Source organism: Aulostomus chinensis, chromosome 23 (assembly GCF_037954235.1).
Source record: "Aulostomus chinensis isolate RoL2024-O1b breed Wild chromosome 23, RoL_Achi_v1.0, whole genome shotgun sequence".
In the NCBI taxonomy this organism is placed as follows: domain Eukaryota; kingdom Metazoa; phylum Chordata; class Actinopteri; order Syngnathiformes; family Aulostomidae; genus Aulostomus; species Aulostomus chinensis.
In genome coordinates this window covers 19,415,213-19,437,245 of record NC_141342.1, presented here as the reverse complement: position 1 = coordinate 19,437,245, position 22,033 = coordinate 19,415,213, and the positions used below count along the sequence as shown (strand labels likewise).

The following is a 22,033-nucleotide window of genomic DNA, read 5'->3' as shown; positions in this document are numbered from 1 at the left end:
AAAACCCACTGAACTTTAAATTAGTGGCCACTAATTAATCAAAGCACGGGAACCCCCGCAATATGTTTTCCTCTCTGTCTCTCGACGGTCACTCCAGGGCAGGATATTCTGGACTAGGTAACATTATACTGAATAAAGTGTACAACAAATATTTGATGAGCATCTTTGTGCTTTTTCTGAAAATGATGCTGGCTCCAAAACATCAAACAAACCCACAGGAGGCTGATGTGTAACTGAGATGAGGATGTTTGCTGGCACCTCATGCAGATGGAATGAAAACAGGCATAAACAATCTGCAGTCTGCTGTTGAGCGTGATTTCATTACTGTCCTCAGTATCGTTACGAGCATCCGTCAAACTTATCAGGATGCTTCCACAAACTTTAGTCCGCCTGATCTTAAGTGGATTTGAGCATACTTCACCAGGAAAACAAAATAATGATATCAGACTTGCACTGAAGCACTGGACCTGAAGTGTGTTTTCAAATCCAAACATTTTTTCTGGCCAGTCATTTGAAATTCAAACCAGCGCATTCACAAACATTTCCCGCTGCGCTGAACAGAGCAGAAGAGAAAAATCCAGGTCGACTTCATTGTCTTAGACCTGCTTCAGTTGGAGGGAAAACAAGCTGTATAAATAATTAATAAGGCTCTTTCACAACCCAGAAGTGAAAAATTACCATCCAAAAAAAGGTCATGTATTGCAAAAATGAACTCTTTGTCAACATTACTCCTTTCTAGAGAGGCAACCAAGAGTTTTGAACATTTCCATACATGTAGCGTTCGAAGGTGCTGAAGAGACATCAGGTCGATTAACTTTAGGATAATTATTTATCGCATAACTGTGTGTTCCCTCACCTCTGTGCACGTGAGGATATCTCCACACACACCTTCCCATCCCAGCCACAGAAGGGGTCTCTGGCAAACACACAGTCGTAACAGGAAGTGTACCTCTGACAGGCAGACATCGGTACCTGGACAACTCCGGAGTGGGAGCCGACGTAGATGCTCCGCTGTTAAAACAGAAAAATATCTTGCATTATTAATCTTTTCTGCAGTTTAAATCGGGGGCTCCCTGAACCCCCAGGTTGAATCTTCATAAGCTGCAGACGCCCATTTGAGGTGATGCTGCTCAACGGGGACTGTTACATCCAAACATATTTTGGTTGATGTTGAGACGCCCGGTGATTTAAAATTGAGCCAACAAGACTCAAAAACACTACTCAATAAATAATCAAAAACATCACTTGGTTGTAAGTTTAAAGGGATTTTTGAGGGGTTTTGGAACATTATTTCTAATCAATTAGCGATTACTGTAAAAGTCAAACTTTATGATAGGTTTGAAAGCATTTTTTCCAGTAAATTTTCTTTTTTGTTGTTGCCCGTTCCTTTGACAGAAACCGATGGACGTACAGAGGTTTTGCTTTTTTGGTTTTAAATTACTAATGATATTCTTTTAAGGTCAGTTATTTGGCAATTACATTCCAATTCCTTTTTCTAATTTTCTGTTAAGCAGTTGTACTTTTCTTCTACAATGCTGCATAGACGAATGCTTACCAGAGCAGAAGCTACCACCATGCTCTCTATGGGCTGCGGTTTGACGAACAGCTGCAGCTCCTCTATAATATGCATCTCTCCATCGATGTCTACAGCTCTGTGCAGCCAGCCATCATCTATAGGAAATAATATAACCTGGATTATTCAATTCATCTCCATTTTTGATACTCAACAAATCCCAATAAAACACCAAGAATGCAGATCTGAAACGTCACAACAGTCACTCCATCGGCAAGAAACACTTGGTTTGAGAATATAATGGAGAACAGGTCCGAATCCTGATGACGGAATCGAAACATATCCATGCAGTTAATTTTGAAATAGCAGCAGTCAGTGGAAACTACAGAATTTACAAAGAAAGTACAAGCTCACCAGTCCCCAGAAACAGAACAGTATAGATGCTTCCATCCAGCGCCGGCTGCTTGTGCACCGCTATCTTGACGTAGTTGACACTCCTCTTGAACATGAGAGGGCGCACTCCTATAGGGTGCACCTGGTTGGCCATTAGCGGGTGCCTTCTGGCAAAAGTGAGGACATTATCTGGAAGGTCCCGTGATGAGTTGATGCCCTGGGACCTGTGCAGATCTGTGATACACTGAGGAGACGAGAAGTGAAATGATTAAAAAAACAAAAAAAACAAACGCTCTTGGTACATTTAATACTCTAATGACTGGAATTCTTAAAGGAACATGGCAACTTTTGGGAGAATATGTTTATTTGGCATCCTCTCCAGAGCCAGACAAGAATATACAGACTCTTCTCTCCTCTATATGCGCATATGGGAGATGAGATGACCGCTAGTTAGCTTAGCTTAGCTGTTAGCATTCCTCTGTCAAAAGGCATCAGCAAGATCAGGAAAGTAGTTCCAACTACCCAGATAAAAATGTTTTGGTTTGTTTTGGGTTTTTTTGACAGGGAATTTTTCCATTTGTTCTTCCAAAACATAGAATACCATGTAATAACCTTTAATTTGGAAATTTCAATCGAGGCAACAGATTAAAGGTAAAACCTAAAGCAACATCCCCAAAACATTTTGTCTTACTAAACATTAAACCTTATAGGATTATTCAACATGACTAAGAGGTAACCTTAAATGTATTTGAGACTAAAACATTTTCTTTAACATCACTAGAATTTGTGGCTAATGTTGGCTGACCCTGCTAGCCGGGTATGTGTCTGACCCTACAACTGGGTTTGTAGTTCATTCTTTGAATGTTACGTACAGTTCCCTTCGGAGAAAAAAATGTTTTGGAGGATGCTGGACAGAGGTGTGCTAACACTTCCCATCCATGAACCTTTCATTGTGCTAAGCTAAAAAGTCATAAGACGGTCGCTTTAATGTACAGACTGAGACAAAAGGATGGTAAATAAGTGTATTTCTCAAAAACCTGTCCTGTTCCTTTAAAAGATGAAACTTACAGATCCAGGTCTCGGCTCTGGAACCTTGCCTGTGTACTCCCTCCACTTTGAGTCCTGCACCTCCATGTACGGACCCTCAAAAGCCTTCTGTACATCTGAGAAGGCGTACTGGCAGATAGCAGATGCTTTGATATTCTTCCTGAAAGGCAATACCCCGACACCACCACCACCGGCAGAGGACACATCCAGGATTAATGATTCAACCCTCAATAAACACTGGGAGGTTTTTTTATGTGGGGAGCTACTGCCACCCAGATCCCATTTCAAAGACATCCCCGCTCATAAGTGGCCACTGACAAGTGAAAAGTTAACCGGGCGGCTGAGGGAAGAGCTGTTTTCATCTCAGAGGAGTGTTTTTCACGTCTACCTGTTGAAACTTATCAATTAGCCTTGAATAACCATGCAGGAGTGGCTGACAAGTGTGTAATTTTCCCAGTTTATCTCCATGATACTTTCATCATCCACTCCAGAAGGGAATATTTGAACAATACCCACTCCCAGTGAGTCATGAACAAAACAAACCCACTTGAGGTTTTGGCAATAGAGAGGCTTTGTCTGATAGCATGAGTCGGGAGGTGGGAGCCAGGTGACCCTTCATCCTGAGGCCTACAGGTGAGATTAGTAACGGGGGGAGAATGTCTGCGTCACATTCTTAAGTCTATTGTGATTCTTCAAAAGCATTCAAGTGAGAAAAATGAGCTTGAAGTGAAACCAGAATCTGCCTTGAAAACTAGAGAGCAATATAGCTTAGGGCCTTACTCACTCTTGCTTGCTTGAGTCTAATGCATAATGACGACCCCTACTTACACAGGTGTAGTGTTTTAAAAGAAGACAAAAAAAAAAAAAAAAAAAAAAAGGCGACGAAAAAAAATGAAAGGAAAAGAAGAAGAAAGGACAGCTGGTGCAGTGAGCGAGGCAACAGACGTGGAGATCCAATATCAACAGAAGGAAGTGTGGCAGCGAAAGGACAAGTGAGAATAGATAGCATTACTGCTATCCTCTCCATCTGAATCTAAACACCCTTGGGAAAGTTTTATGCGGCGTGACTCTGCATATCAGCACAGACACACACTGGAAACGCTGCCAGATATTCCACTGGCATCCGTCGTCCTCTGTCACATCAGATTTGACTGCAGTTTTGGCTTCGTCCCCTTTGACAGAGATTTAACAGCTCATCGAGGGCTTGAAGTGTTTTTTTTTTTCTTTTCTTCATTATCAGTTAGTCCGTCGATTCTGAGATGAATTGTTTTATCTTCATGATGCCAGAAAATAGTTCCCAGAGGCAAAGGTAACAGCTAAATGGCACCAAAGGGTCACATCGTAAAAACACAACTCATTAAAATGTTACATTACAAAACGCTACTTTTGTTTTATTCTGTGTTATGAGCCGTAAGCAAAGCAGGTCAGATGACATAACAGGTCAGTTTTTGGCCAAACATGGCATATCTCACATGTATTGCTAAAATAGGCCTTGCTGCAACAATAAATGAATAAAAAAAAACAACTTTTCTTTTAAAAGAATCTCTAAACATTATTCAAATTAAGATTCTTTGCTTTCCAGCAGATGGTTGCCTCACGTGACATCATACTTGTATTTACATGTTTTGGCCTCCATGTTTAGCCTCATAAATCATTGTTTAAAGCATTTCATCTGTTCATTGGTTTTATTTTTCGAACTGTTTTCTTTGTTTCTGGACAGTTAGGGTTCATGTTTCCCTCCATGCTAACCTTGCTACTAGCTATAGCTTGGGAGTGCTACCGATCTAGCCTACTTAGCTATCAATCTGCGGTGGTAAAACACAACTAAGTACATATTTACTCAAGTACTTTCCTCAAGTAAAATTTTGAGGTACTTGAAGGTCTACTGTACTTCAGTTTTTCATTTTATGTCACACTTCCGTTCCGCTCCACAATTCAAAAGGGAAACTTGAACTTTCTACTTTTATTTGACAGTTTTATAGTAAAATTGTTCTCATTCTCATTTTTCTTTTTGTTAGTTGTTGTCGTGGGAACTCTAACTGGGAAACTTCAATTATTGTGCCATGTCCCAGGAGAAACAATGACTCTGCTTCTTCTAAGAAAGTGAAATATTCCTCTAAATGTCACAAACATCTATGTTCAGGGGTTAAGCAAACGAAACGTTAAGAAAAAGTAGATTTTGATGTGATTTCTTACCACTCTAGACCGAAGACGCCATAGAAAACGGTGCTTTGAGCGTCTCGACCCTGCAGGACGAAGACACTGCGGAGGATGTTGAGGTGGAGCTCATACTCTGGAACTGAACACACCATCCTGGCCTTGAGGAAGGAGGTCCACTTCCTCTGCAGGGTCCTCTGTCCACCCCAGTCATTCTGCAGACAGACGAGACAATTCAAGGCTTACTGAACTCATCAGTGGCGATGAAGCCATGAACAACAACAGCACAGGGCATCTTCAAGAGGGGAAGGATTAAACAAGCCTGTACTATTTTAACCATACAGTAGATACATAACGGCTCTTGCGAAAGCAGAGCTGAATGTCCGTGTTCTAGCTCCAACTGTGCCTACTTAAGCACATTTGTTCTAACTGCATTTTGGTAGCACTGGGAGGCAAAGCTGCTCCTCCTAAAAGAGTCATTTGGCAGACTTCATTTAGAAGCGAGTCTTCTCCCTTTGTCTGTATAACAGCATTTCATCTTTCTTCATTTAAGTGTCTTGTGTAGGCATCTGTCGCTCATTAAACTGCTCTGTCGGCTTCAGATTCCCATGCGAAATGTATCTTAAATTTAAAAGAAAAAAAAAACTGCTCCAGGAATACCTCCATCAACAATGCTGTCTTAATTTCTGTTATAAAAGAAAAACAAATGGAGGGAATGCAGAAAAACCCATCACTCTTTTCACAAACATCTTGACAGATAGTTTAGAAGCGAGGTAAAGCAGATGGATGCTAGTGAGAAAACATAAATAATTCCTATTGGAGACTGATGCCAAGTTAGTGTGAGCAACTGTGGTGCATTGACAGACAAACACAGACAAACTCCGTCAATCCTGGGATCGCCTGGCTGTCATGACCAAAAAAAGTTTTCAACTTGAGGCCTATTTACTCCTGCAAAGGAGGGAACCGTCCTGGTGGGGTTTAGCTGTCTTTAGCAGGATTAAGTAAAATCTGTGAGGCCGAATTTCCCCAGACTAAGTGGAGGTGGTGCTGCACCAGCCAAGGAAGAACCCATTCAATATTTGGGCAGACCAGTCTGACAGCTCAAAATAACACTCTATTTTTTAATCTATTTTTTTACATTGCGTTCACAGAGTGCCTTGCAGTTTCCTATGCGTTTGTATTGAAACGAGAGAAAAAAATTAAGGGATTTTTTTCCCTAAATTTGTGCGAGATCACAATCACTGAAACATGGAAAGTGAATGCAAGGTGATGATACTGGCATTTTTTTTTTTTTGACTTCATTCTGGTGTGATGTCATTGAGACACACCAGGAAAAAAAAAAACCCATAAAGGTAACTAATCGTCCACATGCAATGAGAACAGGATCAATCGGCTTTTATTAGCTTGTGAGGTGGGAAAGGAATAAGAATGGATAGGCAGTTTTCCGATATGCTGGTAACAGTCATACAGTTCTCCCTAAAGAGTGGAAGAATTCCAATTAACTCTGGTTCCTGTCAGTCATATCGTCCTTGTAGGAAAACTGGACCCAGGTCGTAAAATACCACCATTATCGTTTAAATCTGAGAGAATACAACCAGAATAATCCAGGCGGTGCACTGTAAAGATGACCCAGAGGGGACATTAGACCTTGACAAGATGATATCTGACTGAAGCCTGAGTGGTTTCAGCCAGACGCGGCTTCATGCTGCTGAAAAGACCTTGTTTTCATCTCATTTACAGCCCTCTCTGTAAAAAAAGAGGTCACAGTCGCTGAAGGAAACAGCAGAGGACAACTAGTTAGGCAGCACAGAGATGGCAAGTCTTCAGTGGTTTCAGACCAGAGGCTCCTGCCAGTGTTTCCGCTATCTGAGTATCTGCCCCCAACCAGAGCAGCCGCCAGGGCTGAACGGGGGACCATCGACATCTGCATGTGCTGCTGTGGCCTAGTTCAGACTGACTTATTACACTCTCGGCTGCTCCGACAGCCCCGATGATGAGCAGCCCAGACCTTATTTCCAGAAATTACTTTGTTTGGATAAAAACTGTTGGAGAATATGGGAGTGAGAACAGTCAAAGAGATGATTTGATTAAAAAAAAAAAAAATAAACAAAGCTTGTTTGTGTCTACCGTGAGTGAGGAAAGAAAGACCTCTAAGAATGGTTGTTGAGTTTGCCGTCTAGACCAGAGATGCTGATTGCATGTGAAATGAGGTGAGAGGAAAAAAGAAAAGGAGGAGAGGGAGAGCGGGGGGGGGTGTGTGTGTGTGTGGCCATAAAGAGAGAGGGAAAGGGGGGGGGGGGTCTGCCATCGGAGGTGGAGGTTGGTGGACTCGTAGTTTGCCTGGCAACAGTGGCACAGAACGAGTCGTCATCAGCAAAGACACAAAGATTAGAGACTCTAAACTGCATGTTCATCAGCGCTGAAACAGCAGGACGAGGAAAACGTCTCGATGGCAATGGTTCTTTGGGACACATAATGACTTTATTCCTCTTCTTATCTCTATCAAAGTATGGAAGCCCATTCCTGACTTTGCATCTCGTAATCATGACCTTTATTACATTATTTAGACTTTTATTCTCATAAATGACTCCTAATCATAACTGTGACCTTTCATCTCACATGTATAGATTATCTCTTACCTTTATATCTGATAATCAAAAAAATGTATGGCATTATTTTGAATGTTTTTAATAGGACATCTTAATGTCATAATAATAACTTTTTATTTTAGACTGTATATCTGAATTGTTAAAATTATGACTTACCATTGTACTGTTTTACTATCAAGTTTTTACCTTTTTGTGTCCCTGGAGGGAAATGGGCTTTCGCACTAGTGTGAATCTCCTTAAATGGTCAATTAGTATGACTGAGGTTCATGGAAGGTTAGCTCCGCCCACTGACCTTGCAGACTCGGGCAATTCTGGACACTTTGGTCTGGCTCGGGTAGACGATCTGCTCTTGGCTCCTCTCCGTGAAGAAGAAGTACAGCTTGTCATCGTCGCCGATCGAGCTGTTGATGCTCTCTTTCAGCAGCACAGAACCCACAAAATCTGCCTCTGTACACACACAAACACACACACAAACAAGCACACACATAAATGCACAAACAGCCCATTGTCTCCTTAGAAAGTAAAGATGGAGCGTTTACATCTGATTGAATCGCCAGCTGCACTGCAACATTTCTCATCTAACAGTTTTGCTATTTTATTGATTTGTCTTCTTTTTTTTTGTAGCAACAGAAAACAACTAATGAGATAAAACAACTCGACACAAGCTTTAATTACCCAAAAGCCAGCGGGTGGGAGCCTCCTCTGTCCTGAGCGTGGGGAAGGGGAAGTTCCTTCGCACATCTGGAGAGCTGCGGAACTCGTACTGGGAGGCCGTGAACATCTCGCCATCTGATTGACAGATCACATGATGTATCAGTAGAGGATTGGAAAAAAAAAAGAGAAGGGGGCTGATGAGAGACGGACATAGCGGCAGAAATCTTGGTGTCCATCATCCCAGACAGGTGAGGTTGTGACACGAGGGAGCTGACCAGGAAGTGTCGGCAGCTGGATATCAGGCATTTTAGCTTGCTGCAGTAGCTAGCGCCAGCTAAATAAGTCAGTAATATTCATTCTCTCTTCTGCTGAGACTTCATCTACATTTTGTTCTATTTTTCTGCTTTTCTATGCAAAGCATTGCAAACACAAGTGCAACCGGTTTATTTGTAGCTGTCTGCCTCCATGTCGGTTTGTTTTCCAAAGTTTGATCACAGTTTCCTGACAGATCCAGAGTCTCAGGAATCATCACTCTGAAATCTTTCAGGATGATCAGGTAGTGTCGTCTTAACTAAACAGTCTGGTGTTTGTCTTCTAACTACATACTAAAAATAGGAACAAATTGGCTGTCCTGTCAGTGGTCTCCAACATTTTTATGAGCTATGTAAACCAAAATGTTTAGCTTCAATTTGCAGAGTTCGCCAGTCACCTTGGTCGGAACGAGTCTGACTGTTTCTAGTTCCCACCTGCCTGCCCCCTTTTCTGATTTGTTCGTATCCGCTGATGGACCAACTGTTTCTGACTTGCCTTTCAGTACTGGTTTTATTCTGAGCAATGAAACACAGAGCGCTTTTCATCCCTGAGTGATACTTTGACTTCACCGTCCATTCAGAGGGCTGTAAATGCAAATTTGGGAAGCATACCTACAAGAAAGCCAGTGTATCCCTTGGCCGGGTCATACGGACACCTGTCTCTGCCGTCCTCGAAGCCTGAAGAGAAGCTGAACCTCTCTGCATCCTGGAAGAGAAAAAAAAAGAAAAAGACTTTGTGCCAAAATCAAATATAATTTCAAAGCCGAAATTACATCCCAAGATCTTACTATATAAGCGCAGAGAGGTCTGAAGGCGTTTGTTCCGCAGACATAAAGGTGAGTCTCATTGTAGCGCTGCAGGAAGCGGATATGATTGTAGCACTCAGTCTGCAGAGGAGAGGCAGGGAGGTATTTCAGGAGGGAGTGCGCATCAGGCCATCTCACTCCTAACTGGGCTTGTTTATGCACATAACGAATCAAGGACATTACACCTCTCGGTTTCTACCATTTTGTTGCTGTCAGGCGCATCAAAGCAGATCATTGATGTTTTCCAACAATAACTCAACAAATCGCAATATTCCTGAAAAGGCAAAGAGGCTGAATGAAAATGTGGAGATGTTTCCTGGTACCTGATTGTTTCTGCCTTTGTTTAGACACTGCTTCTTCTGCTCCGGGGAAGCATCCCAGTCAATCTGAAAACAGTAGGGGGTAATAAAAATGACTCTGGTAGATCAATGGCAGAGGAAGCAAAAATAGATGAATAGAAAGATCTATAACTAGATAGAGAGAGATGTGTTCATGCTTTTGTGATAAACATAAATAGAAGAGAGGGTATTTGATTTTCTGGCTGCGCAACTAAACATGCTACTGAGTGACTGGCTCTCTTCAGTAACCCTTGAATAAATGCCTGGTGCATTTAATCCGATATCCATAAAATTGGAAGGACACAATGGGATTTGCTCAATCTGCTTGGGGCTATTATTAGTTTGTCCTCCTTTAAGACTTGTGAAATAGAGAAAAACTTGTGAAAAGGGGGTTGCTGTTTCTTTGTGGTATCTAATTGACTGTCGAAGATGCCTGCGGCATCTTGGCACTCACCGAGAGGTTTGCAGGTGAGGAGATGTCGGAAGTGTTGAGTGCATACAGAACTCCTCGGCCTCCCACATACAGCAGGCTGGACTGCTCCTCCAGCAGCAGGGTGCTGTAGTTCCTCGAGATGCCGTTAAAATGACTGCTGCCCAGCAGACCTGTCAAGATCCAGAATCACACCTTATAACAACAAAGGGCTCCTTCAAAAACACTGGCCAAATCCTCCAGTGTTGGGTGTTTGGTTTGCGCTCAACAGTGAGGTTCTGGCAGTGAATACCCCATCTATACTCTCCATAGAGGATTTGTTTGTTATCCACAATGTTCCAATCCAAGCAGAATTACCCTGAAATTGTGAAACTATGCTATCTTCCTCTGTAGAAGCCTCAGGTTTTTTATTTTATCAACCTTGATGAAAGAAGCTTGGGATTTGACTGAGAAGTTCTGCGCCACCCACGCTCCTCAAGTGTAACCGCCACAACTCTGTTAGTTCACAGCAGCAGAAATGCGGTTTAGCTTGTGATTCTTAAAGCAGAACTGCAGACAAAAAAGTATTTTACCCACTGACTGTAGTTCTTGAGAGTTTGTTATCGGCTGTTTTTGTTGTTTTGAACCATCAGCCGCTGTTAGCTTCAAGCTAACTATGTGCCCAGCTCTTTCAGCATTCTGGAGTCACAAATGCGGCAGGGAAACAACATCTTCATAAGCTAAAGACATGTATTTATGAGTACCTGAATGGTAAAATGCACTTTTTGGATAAAGTATTGTTCCAATATTCTAATATTATGTATTTGTTGACAGTGGCACTGTGGTGCAGTGGTCAGCACTGTCCCCTCACAGCAAGAGGGTTCCGGGTTTGAGTCCTGGCTCGGGCAAAGGATCTTTCTGTGTGGAGTCTGCATGTTCTCTCTGTGTGGGTTCTCTCTGGTACTCCGGCTTCCTCCCACAGTCCAAAGACATCAAGAGGGGACGAGGCTGATTGATACTCTAAATTGACCGTAGGTGTGAATGTGAGTGTGAATGGTTGTCTGTCTCTATGTGTTGGCCCTGCGATGGCGACCTGTCCAGGGTGAACCCTGCCTCTCGCCCGAAAGCCTCCAGCCCCCCGTGACCCTTAACAGGATAAGTGGAAGAAAATGGATGGATGGATGGATTTGTTGATGTCAATGACAAGTTAGCTAGTTAGCTACCCATCACAAAAACAGTCAGTGTCTAAGGAAACTTTAGTTCAAAGAATGCTAGCGCTTAAGTACTTTTTAGGCTTGAACTTTGGCCTTATAGTCCAATTTACTATTTTTTTATTTTAATGTTATTATCTCAAAAAAAAAAATTATTTTGTTTGCTTGGTTCCAGGATTAAGACTCTTAGAATTCTCTGAAAAATTCACTTCCAGAACTGGAGCCATAAAAAAACGTGGGCAGTCACTGATATCAATCATATCTTTATGTGTTTTATTGTATGTATTAACTGTGGGATACAACAGTTTCAGGAGTTACGCCATGATCTCCTGGCCCTTCGAGCTGCCCGCTTCCTGCCTCACACCAGAGATAATCCACAAATATGAGTCACCTTACAACCACCAGGAGCTCGGCCACGCTGCCATTGGATGAAAGTAGAGGTAGGAGCTGACGACAGGAGACAAGAGGTGGATATGTGATTAATGTGCCCGTCGGCACTCTGCTGACTCCATACTCCTGTAACATCGCTGATATTTTCCACTGCTCCGTCTGCATGTGTGGTTTTCTTCCTCTCTCTGTCAGATTTATTTAACAAGACATTAATCTTCATCTGCATTTAAGTTTTAGTGAAAATCAAAGCGCTCTAAACTGATCGCTGCACTGCCACTGAGGGACATTTCTGCAGAGATAAAAACAATGTCCTCATTTTCAACGTCTCACAGCAGCACTCCAACCTGCCCCCGTTTCTGAGGCACAGCACTGAGGTGGGTTCAGATATTAAGTGTTGCACAGGGCCCATTATTTTTGTTTATCATTTATAATCTTTTGTATACTCTGAGGACGATGACCAAGTGAAATCGTCCTTTCATTTCTAAGCTATTGCTATCCTGGATTTGGCCCACTTACAACATTAAGCGCCCCCCCCCCCCCCCCACACACACACACACACACACACACACACCCTTGAACACACAGCGCTGATGATGATGATGTTGTGGCAGCACGGCTGATGTGATGTGGCAGTACTGGGGCAGCGTTCCTGCTGAATGCCCTAAAATCTCACCTCGCCCGAGCCCCCATCCCTACATTCCCAACAGTCTTCCCAGTAATCACTCCAGTGACCCCCCTCATCTCCCAAAGCTGCCAGCCAGACACGCTAAGCATGTTCGTCAAGAAGAAGCTTTTACACTAGGTGACACAGTAAAGCACGTGTCAGTTTATACCCTCGTCCATTTTGATACAGGTAGAAAATCCATTAAAAATCTGTCTTCTACCACCTCAGAAATGTCACGAGGATTATAGACTTGATGTCACAGCGTGACCTGGAGAATACGTTCATCTCCAGCAGGCCGGATTACTGCAAAGGTCTGGAGGAGAGCTATCAGGCAGCTACAACTGATCCAGAATGCTGCTGCCAAGGTCGTAACAAGCACATCACTCCAGTTCTTAAATCCCTTCAATCAAGATGCTCATAATTTGGTGAAGTCTTAATGACTGAAACAAGCATACCGCTGTAGTGTACTGGCAGAAGTCCTACATACGGTCTATGTGGGTCTGCAACACGATCTGGGGGACGTTTAAATAGTGAAACTGAGGTGAACACAACCCAGTGAGCTTCAGCGACTGCTCCTTCCAACCTTCAATAGATTTCCATAAACAGAACTACATAATGCCTAATGAAGTACATCATGATGCTGAGTTGTCTCAAGTATGAACAGACGCTTTGTCATGTCTTTACACAAGATGACAAGTAAACATTTAAAACGCTTGTTTTTTTAAAAATGGAGTTTGGATTGGATCAGCTACATTAAATCTCACATGGCTCTTGAGTTTTGGTTCAGGCTGCGTAAATTGTCCCAGTCTGAAGTCACGGAATGGTTTAAGGCCTGAGATACGACTACAGGTTAGTGGTTTCAAGGGTTAAAACTAGTTGTCTTCAGAATGAAACTCTCATGTTGAGATGAACCTGAGCGCTCATCTTCGTCAGCACTTGCTGCTCCTGTCAGGTTCAAGTTAATCTGACAAAGCTGCCAAACCAGTTAAAGGATCCTCTTTTAACTGCTCCAACTGAAACTTTAGTCTTGATATACAGTACGCAAATGATTTGGCTTTGAATTTTCTACTTGTGTTGTTTTGATTCTGATACCTGGATCCGAAATTCCTTTAATATTGGACAAAAAATACAGGGTTGGTATCAGAAAGAATGCAAGTTGACAATTCTCCATGACACTGAAGAGATAGTTGACCCAAAAATGACAATTCCATCATTGTCTCCTCATCCTCATGGAGATAAAAGGATGAAGTTTTTCATCTACAAAACACTTTTGGAGTTTCACAGGGAAAAAAATTGCTGTAATCTCCCAAATTATTGATGTGAATGACGCCACTCTTCGCTGTAGCCTCCCGCCGTGACGCTATGTTTTTTTAGCCTCACTAAAAACATGGCGTCACTGCAACCTGGCATGTCATGGCTCCAGGACAGTGTAGAGTATGTGTGGAGGCATTTTATGGTTTTTGCTTGAAAAATTGGTCTCAATACACTTCAGGCATTTGGGGTAAAACTAAATCATCAGCAGTGTTTTGTGGACTTCACCTTCCATCAGCATGAAGGTGAGTAGATAATGACTGAATTTTCATTTTTGGGTGAAGTGACCCTTTTAATGACAATGTGTCAAGTGTGTTTGATCTTGTGTAATACTGGCTGGAGTTTCCCCAACTTAACATGCGAGGCGCCGTCTCTCTCATGACTGAATCCGCGTCTGACTGTCACATGTACACACCGGCTGATGACAGTGGTGCTGTGGAGACCAGAGACTGAATCACACTGGTCTCTAACTGCCCAGCTTCCTTTTTCTTACTGGTTCTCTCACTGGGTAATGAGGTTACCATCACACCGGCTATGTCAGGCCTATCAGACTGATTACATCCGAGACAGTCAGGAACAACACTGCATTTATGTACGATGGATAGATAGGTAGGTAGGTAGGTCGATAGATAAGTAGGTAGGTAGAGCTGCAGAAAGAGAAAACCCCTGTTCAGCTGTGCAACATTAGTGATGCGTTTGGACTTCCAAGTGAAAGCGGGCTGTAAAATTTGTGAGAGCCCATAAAAACATTTTTATCCTTCTACATAAAAAGGAGCCACATCGCGGTGCTGTCGGTTTCCTTTGCAGATCAAGTCTTATATTTGATTACACTAATGAAATAGATGGAGGCCCATCATCCCAGCCGCCAAATCAACAGAACAAAATAATGCTGAAGTAGCTACAAGGTGATGCTGATCTGTTTCTCTGACACGACTTTGCACAAGACGACAAGCAAACAACTTTTAAAATGATTGTTTTTTTTTACACTGGAATTTGGATTTGACCAGCGACAGTAAGTTTGACATAGCCTAGGTTTTGTTGTATTACGCTGCCTAAATTGTCTCAACCTTAAAAAAAAGCAATCTCCATGTAAAAAATTTTTTTTCCTTATTGCGTCATTTTTTGTGTGAATACAGAATGCAGGAGGAGACAGCCACCTTTATTTAGCTTGAAGCTAATGGATACAGAGGGTTAACAACAGCGACTGCTTGGTTCAATTAAAGTGTTGGTGTTTTACTCAACATTACACCAGACGATGCGCTTGAGAGCTGACATTTTTAGACAGTATTGCTGTTATTAGCCATCAGTCACCATTAGCTTCAAGCTAAATATACATGGCCGTCTCTGTCAGCATTTATGTTTGTATTTCAAAGACAAAAGAAATCAGAATTCAGCAACACTTCTGCAGCTCAAGTTTTGCATCTGTGCTACGACTCAAGAACCATCTCAAAGATAAATTCTCTTTTTTATATTTGTCAGATCTGAAGAGTTTCTGTCACAGTACACAAACAATCACATATCGCTCTGGGAAGCTGGAGGTCGTAATCATCAGTTACTCTTCTACTGCCAATACTGAGCAGAACAGATGTTTGCGAGGAACTTTGATACAGCAGTTGCTGCAGGAAGAATTCTGATCTGTGTTTGGTTGCTGCTCAGATGGCACTGCTGCTTCTACTCGCCACTCCTGACGCTGGCACTTCCCCCTGCTGCACTGAAAAATAATGACGACTGGCTGATTGTGCTGCTCATAACCTGCATTGGTGTGAGTAAGTCTGCACGTGTCATTGAAGTCTACAGGTAAGTCTAGTTTCTCGTTGCCAGTCAGCCTCAGTTCTGAGTGACCAACTCCTCCATCACAGTCAAAGGTCAGGACACGCCGAGGGAGGCCAATTCATCTGAGGGGTGGGGGGGTGGGGGGGTTACGGGAGTCACACAGCAGGGCAACCGCTTTATAAATGCACATAAAGGTTCACCCACATAAAAGGAGTGCACAAGATATAACAACTGAATCAATACATACAGAGACCTTGAGAACACACACACACACACACACACACACACACACACACACATAATAGCACAGAGGTAAAAAACCCTCCTCATATACAAAAAATGTTTTGCACAAACTAATGTCAGAACAAAGCAGTGCAAGGTGCACACTACATGTGAGTCATCTGAGAGGGAGCAAAAACCTCGCTTTCTATCTTATAAAAATAGAGGTGGCATGACATAACAAGCCCGATGATGATGAGAAAGACTAATGTGACGCGCACAATGTCCTCGGCCTCCAGGCCCTCACCGCAGAGCGACCTCGGTCTCACGATGTCGCTGTTGTTGTTGTTGTTGTTATTGTTTCAGGCAATGTTGTGTTGTCAGCAAGGTTTTTTTTTTTTTTTAACCAGCTGACATCCCTCATTCTGTGGTCTCACAGCTGCATGAAATTCTATGAGTATGAGATGTTGAAGTGCAAGTAAATGTAATTACAGCTCTCAATCTCGTCCTTCAAGTACTCATATAAGTACTTGAACATACATAAAACCATATTAGAGGAACTTCAACAAAGGGCCACTGCAACCTCCTTAAGCTTGTGTTTCACTGCCTATCATCCAAAATGTTTTTATACTGATTATTTTACCAATTTGATTACTTTTCTCACCTGTTTTATGTTTTGTTATTTCCACCTTATATGTTTAATGTAGGGCCGCACGGTGGTGCAGTGGTCAGCACTGTCACCTCACAGCAAGAAGGTTCCAGGTTCCAGCCCCGGCTGGAGCATGGATCTTTCTGTGTGAGTCTCCATGTTCTCCCTGTTCCTGTGTGGGTTCTCTCTGGTACTCCAGCTTCCTCCACAGTCCAAAGACATCAAGAGGGGACGAGGCTGATTGATACTCTAAATTGACCGTAGGTATGAATGTGAGTGTGAATGGTTGTCTGTCTCTATGTGTTGGCCCTGCCATGGACTGGTGACCTGTCCAGGGTGAACCCCGCCTCTCAGCTGAAGGCTGCTGGGATAGGCTCCACCCCCCCCCCCCCCCCCCCCCCATGACCCTTAACAGGATAAGCAGAAGAAAATGGATGGACGGATGGATGGATGAATAAGTGACATCTTGATCGAGTTTGACCAGATTATATAATTACTGAGTTACAATATGGGGATGAACGGTGAGCAGCTGAAGAAGTTACGTTAATCAAGCACTAGATGTTAAAACACCACTAACTACACAAGCAGGTGATCTCCCACCTGTCATTTCTTCCATTGTTAAACAAAAAAATATTGGTTATTGTAGTTATAACGGGAATATGAACATGACACATCAAACAAATCAGATCTTTGGCGAAACTGTGCAAATTAGCAATAAACCCATTGTGAATTTTCCTAAAGCCACTGTTTTATACCCATAGCACATGGGTGTGTGCGCATGCACGCGCACACACACACACACACACACACACACACACACACACACAGGTTTGCTATAAAATCAATGAGGAAAGTCAACAGAGCGCTGAGGTGTACTAGAAGCCTCTCAGCCTGCTGGCTGGTTTCTATTTGCTGTTGTCTCCCTGTAAGCATGTGCGCGCGTGTGTGTGTGTGTGTGTGTTGACACAGACCTGTTTGGGTAAATGTTCAGAGAACACTGTTCAATGAGGGTATGAGGTCAAAACCACTTTCCTCAGAGAACAACAGTAGGCCGATCAGGGTGGAAACATTAAAAAAACGAACACATATTATGCAAAGAAAATGTTTCCCCCTTCAACTTCTGGCGCTGCGACGAAGACTACTGGTGTGTGTGTGTGTGTGTGTGTGTGTGTGTGTGTGTGTGTGTGTGAGCGCGGGTAAAGTCAATTCGGAGAACTTGGAGGTTGTTGTATTGAAACAGGAAGGCAGTTAAATCTGACTTTCCTGTTTTAACCAACTGATTTCTGGACACTGAAAATGGTTTGATGTTCTATGACAAACTAGGGGGAACCTGGAGAGCACAAAGAACTCTGAGGTGGCGTTAGAGAACACACACGTACGTTGCTGCACATCAAGTGAAGACAACACAGTGTAATTTTGACGTTGGTTGGATCGGGGTCATTTCCTGTAACTAATTTTTCCAATAAATGTAATAAAATATTGTGTGGATTGCTGTAGCGTAACCCTGTTATATCCCACTCACTCACTCAAGTACAGTGTCGTCTGTATACATCCCCTCTGTGTAAATGATGTGTCTGCGTGTATTTCCCCCCCTAAACTGTCCCCTGTTGAAGCGCTCCCGTCACTTTATCTGTCAGTTGTTTCGCTTGTCATCTATCTCTTGAAGGACTGAAGACGTTTCAGTGGGTGACTCAGAAAATCTGAGGCGGATTTGTTGTGGGTCTGACAGGCTGATCACGTCTCAACACTGAGCTGTCACAGGTGGCGTGTCCAGAATGTGCACATTCATGCTCAAACATATTTGCAATCTTCCATGTGGGGTCCAAGATAATAGTAAATCCAGTGTGAGTGTGAGTGTGTGTGTGTGTGTGTGTGTGTGTGTGGAGGGGGGGGGGTCTGCCAGTTTTAACTTCCTGGGTGACTCACAGACCACTGGACTCACTACGGACAACATGTGACAAAAACACGTGCTCACAAAAGATTTGGGAACAAATGCTGGAAGGAAAGACTGACTTAACGTCTTTGGACACTGTCAGAACTGTCAGCTGTTGTCAACTCTATGTACATTATATAAGCATCTCTCAGTTCTTGAGAGTCAATGGAGATGACGCTCTATTATGTAAGCGTCAAAACACAACTCGGCGTCCGGGTGTACAAAAATAAACAAAGGCGAGGAAAGTGACGCAGATTAGCATTCCCTCTGCTGAGTCCATCCTTTTCTACTACACCTCAGAGCGTGTTATCACTTTCAAGCAGCCCTCAAAGTGACATCCAGCTTTTTAAACTTTGTTCGCAGCCAATTTGATACTTTTGTATCTTTATAGCACAATTGAAAACTGATCTGAGAGCAAAACTATCAAAACTCCAATCAAAAAAACAAAGCTGCCAATACAATAAATTGTTATTAAAAATGATGTAATGTGAATTCAAGTTTCCAAAAACCTTTGAAGCCAAAAGGTTTTGTGTGACGACTGCAAAATTCTCTGGATTTTGCTCACTCTTTGCTCAAAGATGTGACTTGTTCGCACAGTTTGACTAATTAGTGATCCCCAGATTTGATTACATAGTGGCCACGACTGTTCTCACACTTTAATTAATGTGAGATTAGAAACAACATTCACACTTAATTTACTAGTGGCCACTATTTAATCAAATCATGGGAACAACTTATATCTTGTGCCACAGCATATTTCTATTTTTCTCTCTCTCTGCTCATTCGGGGGCTTTGTAAAAGGATTATTAGAAGCAAATTTGTGATTTAAAATGATTTCATGCCTATACAAAAGTTTTATTGACAAATCATAAACTCTTCTTTGCAGATCCAAAAAGTTTTAGCAAGGACAGACTTCAAGAGACAGGAAAAAAAATGACTTATTTCAAAGAAGGGATGATTGAGAAGCCAGTGGAAGAATAAGGAGGATTTTGACAGAACTTTGATTCATGCAAATTGAGTTTAGAGAGGTCCCAGAATAAGCATGTAAAATTCAAAATGGGCACAATAGTTCCTCTTGAAAGTATGTGAGCTCACATTTTGGGTTTTCTTCAGTGCTGGGCTCTCTAACGCGCCTTTCCCCTGAGATTTCCAACAGGAGAGAAATCTTGTGACATTTTCCTTCTGATGAATCCGACACCGTGATGCAGCACGTCCTTGTGCTCCCACTCATGCAGGCCATCTGTACAGCCTGCTGCAAATTAACGAGCACCCCCTCACCCCAGCTGAGAAACATATTATAAATCCTCCCACGCCGTCTCCCTTCGGTGGCGATACAATTGAGGTAGCTACGCCCACACATTTCAGAAATCTCATTCCCAAATACCGCACAGCTCCCCCCAGGCAGACATGTCATCTCTACCAGGTACAGCCCCCCCCACCCCCAGTGACATGTGTCACCACAGGGAAAGTGACAGGAGTTGCAGATGTTACAAGCATGTCCAAAAACACCTATCCACGCACACACACGTGCACCCATACAGCTAGAAGACACACACGTGCCCACACTCACACACACTCGGGTCCTCAGTAACACACACACACACACGGAGATGAAACACACATGAACATCCTGCACTCTCCCATGCTTTCCCTAATGATTAGAAAGTAGGTCAAGGACAAGTGTCTATGAGGGCAAGAAGTAAAATGAAATCTGGGATGACAGACTGACTGTGGCTGCAGCACAGAAAGGCGCCCACACTGAGCAGAAAACACATGATTTATAATGAGAGAGGCTGAGATGTGTAAATAAATAGCCAGAGGCATGAAAACCATGTTTACATGGATTGTAATATTCAGACGTTTGGCTTTCTTCTAAATATGACCTTTCAATAAAGTTCTTCATGTGTTGCTTGCACAGTGACTTCCACCTATAACTGTTGAGTCATGTTGCTGCTGCAGTATTTTGAGTGCTTTCTTGTGTGCTTACAGACACTTGCTGGAAGCTAGAGCAATGCCATATAGCAGTTTGACCGATGTACGTGTTGCAAAACGCTGCCAAACTTCAAGCAGGAGTATGATTATACACGTCTACAACCCACTTCAAAAACGCAGATAAATCCAGAATACTCAATATTTGAGTATTTCTTACTACAACCTTATTCAGGTTAAAGTCATCAGGTCGCTGGTTCGATCCTCACTTCCCCCGGTGACCATGTCCAAGTATCCTTGAGCAAGATACTTAAACCCCTAGTTGCTCCTGATGGCCCTGCGACGGACTGGCGACCCATCCAGGGTGAACCGTTCCTCTGGCCCAATGTCAGCTGGGATAGGCTCCACCCCCCCCCCCCCCCGCAACCCTTAACAGGTAAGCGGTATAGAAAATGGATGGACAAGAAAAACAGCATAAAGAAACCCTTAGTTCAAATGCCCAGGATGTAGCAGTGACTGACACTGAAAGTTACATGTTCAAATGGCTGAAATGACAGAAAAAGATCCCTGTGTCTGAAACCAGCAAATGTTGGACTGACAATTTTGCTGGAAAAAAAGAGCAATTCATTTCCTTCTGATCAATCAATCCATTCATTGTTGCAGCTCTTAAACGAAATAACCAGGCAGACCTGCTTTCTTGCATGATCAAATTATTAGCCAAAACTTGCCATTTCCACTTTGCGCGATGCTCCAAGCTCGCTAGCTCGGAGGTTCTTGTTCTTGTCCAGTGGCGAGCTACAATCTGCTGTTACCATAAATTAAACTATTCATGTTCATGATGCCCCTGCAAACTTATTTAATTAGGCTTTGCGCATTATACATGATGACTTTGCCATAGACAATGAGGTTTTCTTTTTATTTGGTTGATATGAATTGATATTATCAATCTAGAGTTGCAGTGGAAACCGCTGTGTCATAAGTATTTGTGTAGTTTTTAGTGCAAAGGTGAAATATTCACAGAATTCCCTTGAACTCACAAAACATTCACTTTTTATCCCTCCATCCATTTTCTATACTGCATATCCATTAAGGGTTGTGTGTGTGTGTGTGTGTGTGTGGGGGGGGGGGGGGGGGGGGCTTGAGCCTATCCCAGCTGACATTGGGTGAGGGGCCAATCACAGGGCCATCAGGAGCACCGGGGGAAGTGAGGATCAAACCAGCGACCCTTTGGTTGCTAGACAGCCACTCCACCTCTGAGCCATGCTGCCCCAAAGTCCCCTCTCCCCAAAAGTAACTCTCATATTTTATCAAAAAGATGCAGTGTAGAGATGCAAATTTGCAAGAAGAGGTCTCTCTTCCTGTGCTCGTCTCTCTTAACACTCATGATAAAGGAGCGCATGTCCTCATCTCTGAAACATCATCTCATACTGCAACAGCTCTTGACGTTGCACTGGAGAGCTCGCCAGGCCCTGTTCTCTAATAATACTCATCCTCTGAGGACTGGAGGGGGAGAGGGGTGCAGCGGAGGTAAGAGGAGCACAGCTATCCGGTCGGTCTGGAGTTCCCTCCTCACTGTAGCTGCAGTGGTAGCCTCTGCCGCAGCGAGTGAGGAGAGAGGGAGGGGAAAGGTGAGTTGGAGGGAAGTGAGGGGAGGAGGGGAGGAAGGCAGAGATGCTGATAGTGGGTGATAGCAAGTCTGAGGGAAAATATACTTAAT

At 43.0% G+C, this 22,033-nt stretch overlaps 1 protein-coding gene across 3 annotated transcripts in view; it reads right to left on the bottom strand.

The window, feature by feature from the left end:
• Positions 1-22,033, bottom strand: part of sema4gb (sema domain, immunoglobulin domain (Ig), transmembrane domain (TM) and short cytoplasmic domain, (semaphorin) 4Gb) — a 39,110-nt gene that overhangs the window by 10,068 nt on the left and 7,009 nt on the right. For all 3 annotated transcript variants that reach the window (XR_015111683.1, XM_086196467.1, XM_086196468.1), the window contains exons 3-13: positions 10,283-10,431; positions 9,814-9,876; positions 9,473-9,571; positions 9,297-9,390; positions 8,395-8,508; positions 8,012-8,166; positions 5,150-5,325; positions 2,975-3,113; positions 1,928-2,150; positions 1,556-1,671; positions 857-1,011 (exon numbers count right to left, since the gene is read on the bottom strand). Coding sequence is in view for 2 of the 3 variants with exons in the window: in XM_086196467.1 (XP_086052593.1) it covers positions 857-1,011; positions 1,556-1,671; positions 1,928-2,150; positions 2,975-3,113; positions 5,150-5,325; positions 8,012-8,166; positions 8,395-8,508; positions 9,297-9,390; positions 9,473-9,571; positions 9,814-9,876; positions 10,283-10,431 (1,483 nt within the window). In the remaining variant the exon portion in view is untranslated. The remainder of the gene's footprint in view (positions 1-856; positions 1,012-1,555; positions 1,672-1,927; positions 2,151-2,974; positions 3,114-5,149; positions 5,326-8,011; positions 8,167-8,394; positions 8,509-9,296; positions 9,391-9,472; positions 9,572-9,813; positions 9,877-10,282; positions 10,432-22,033) is intronic.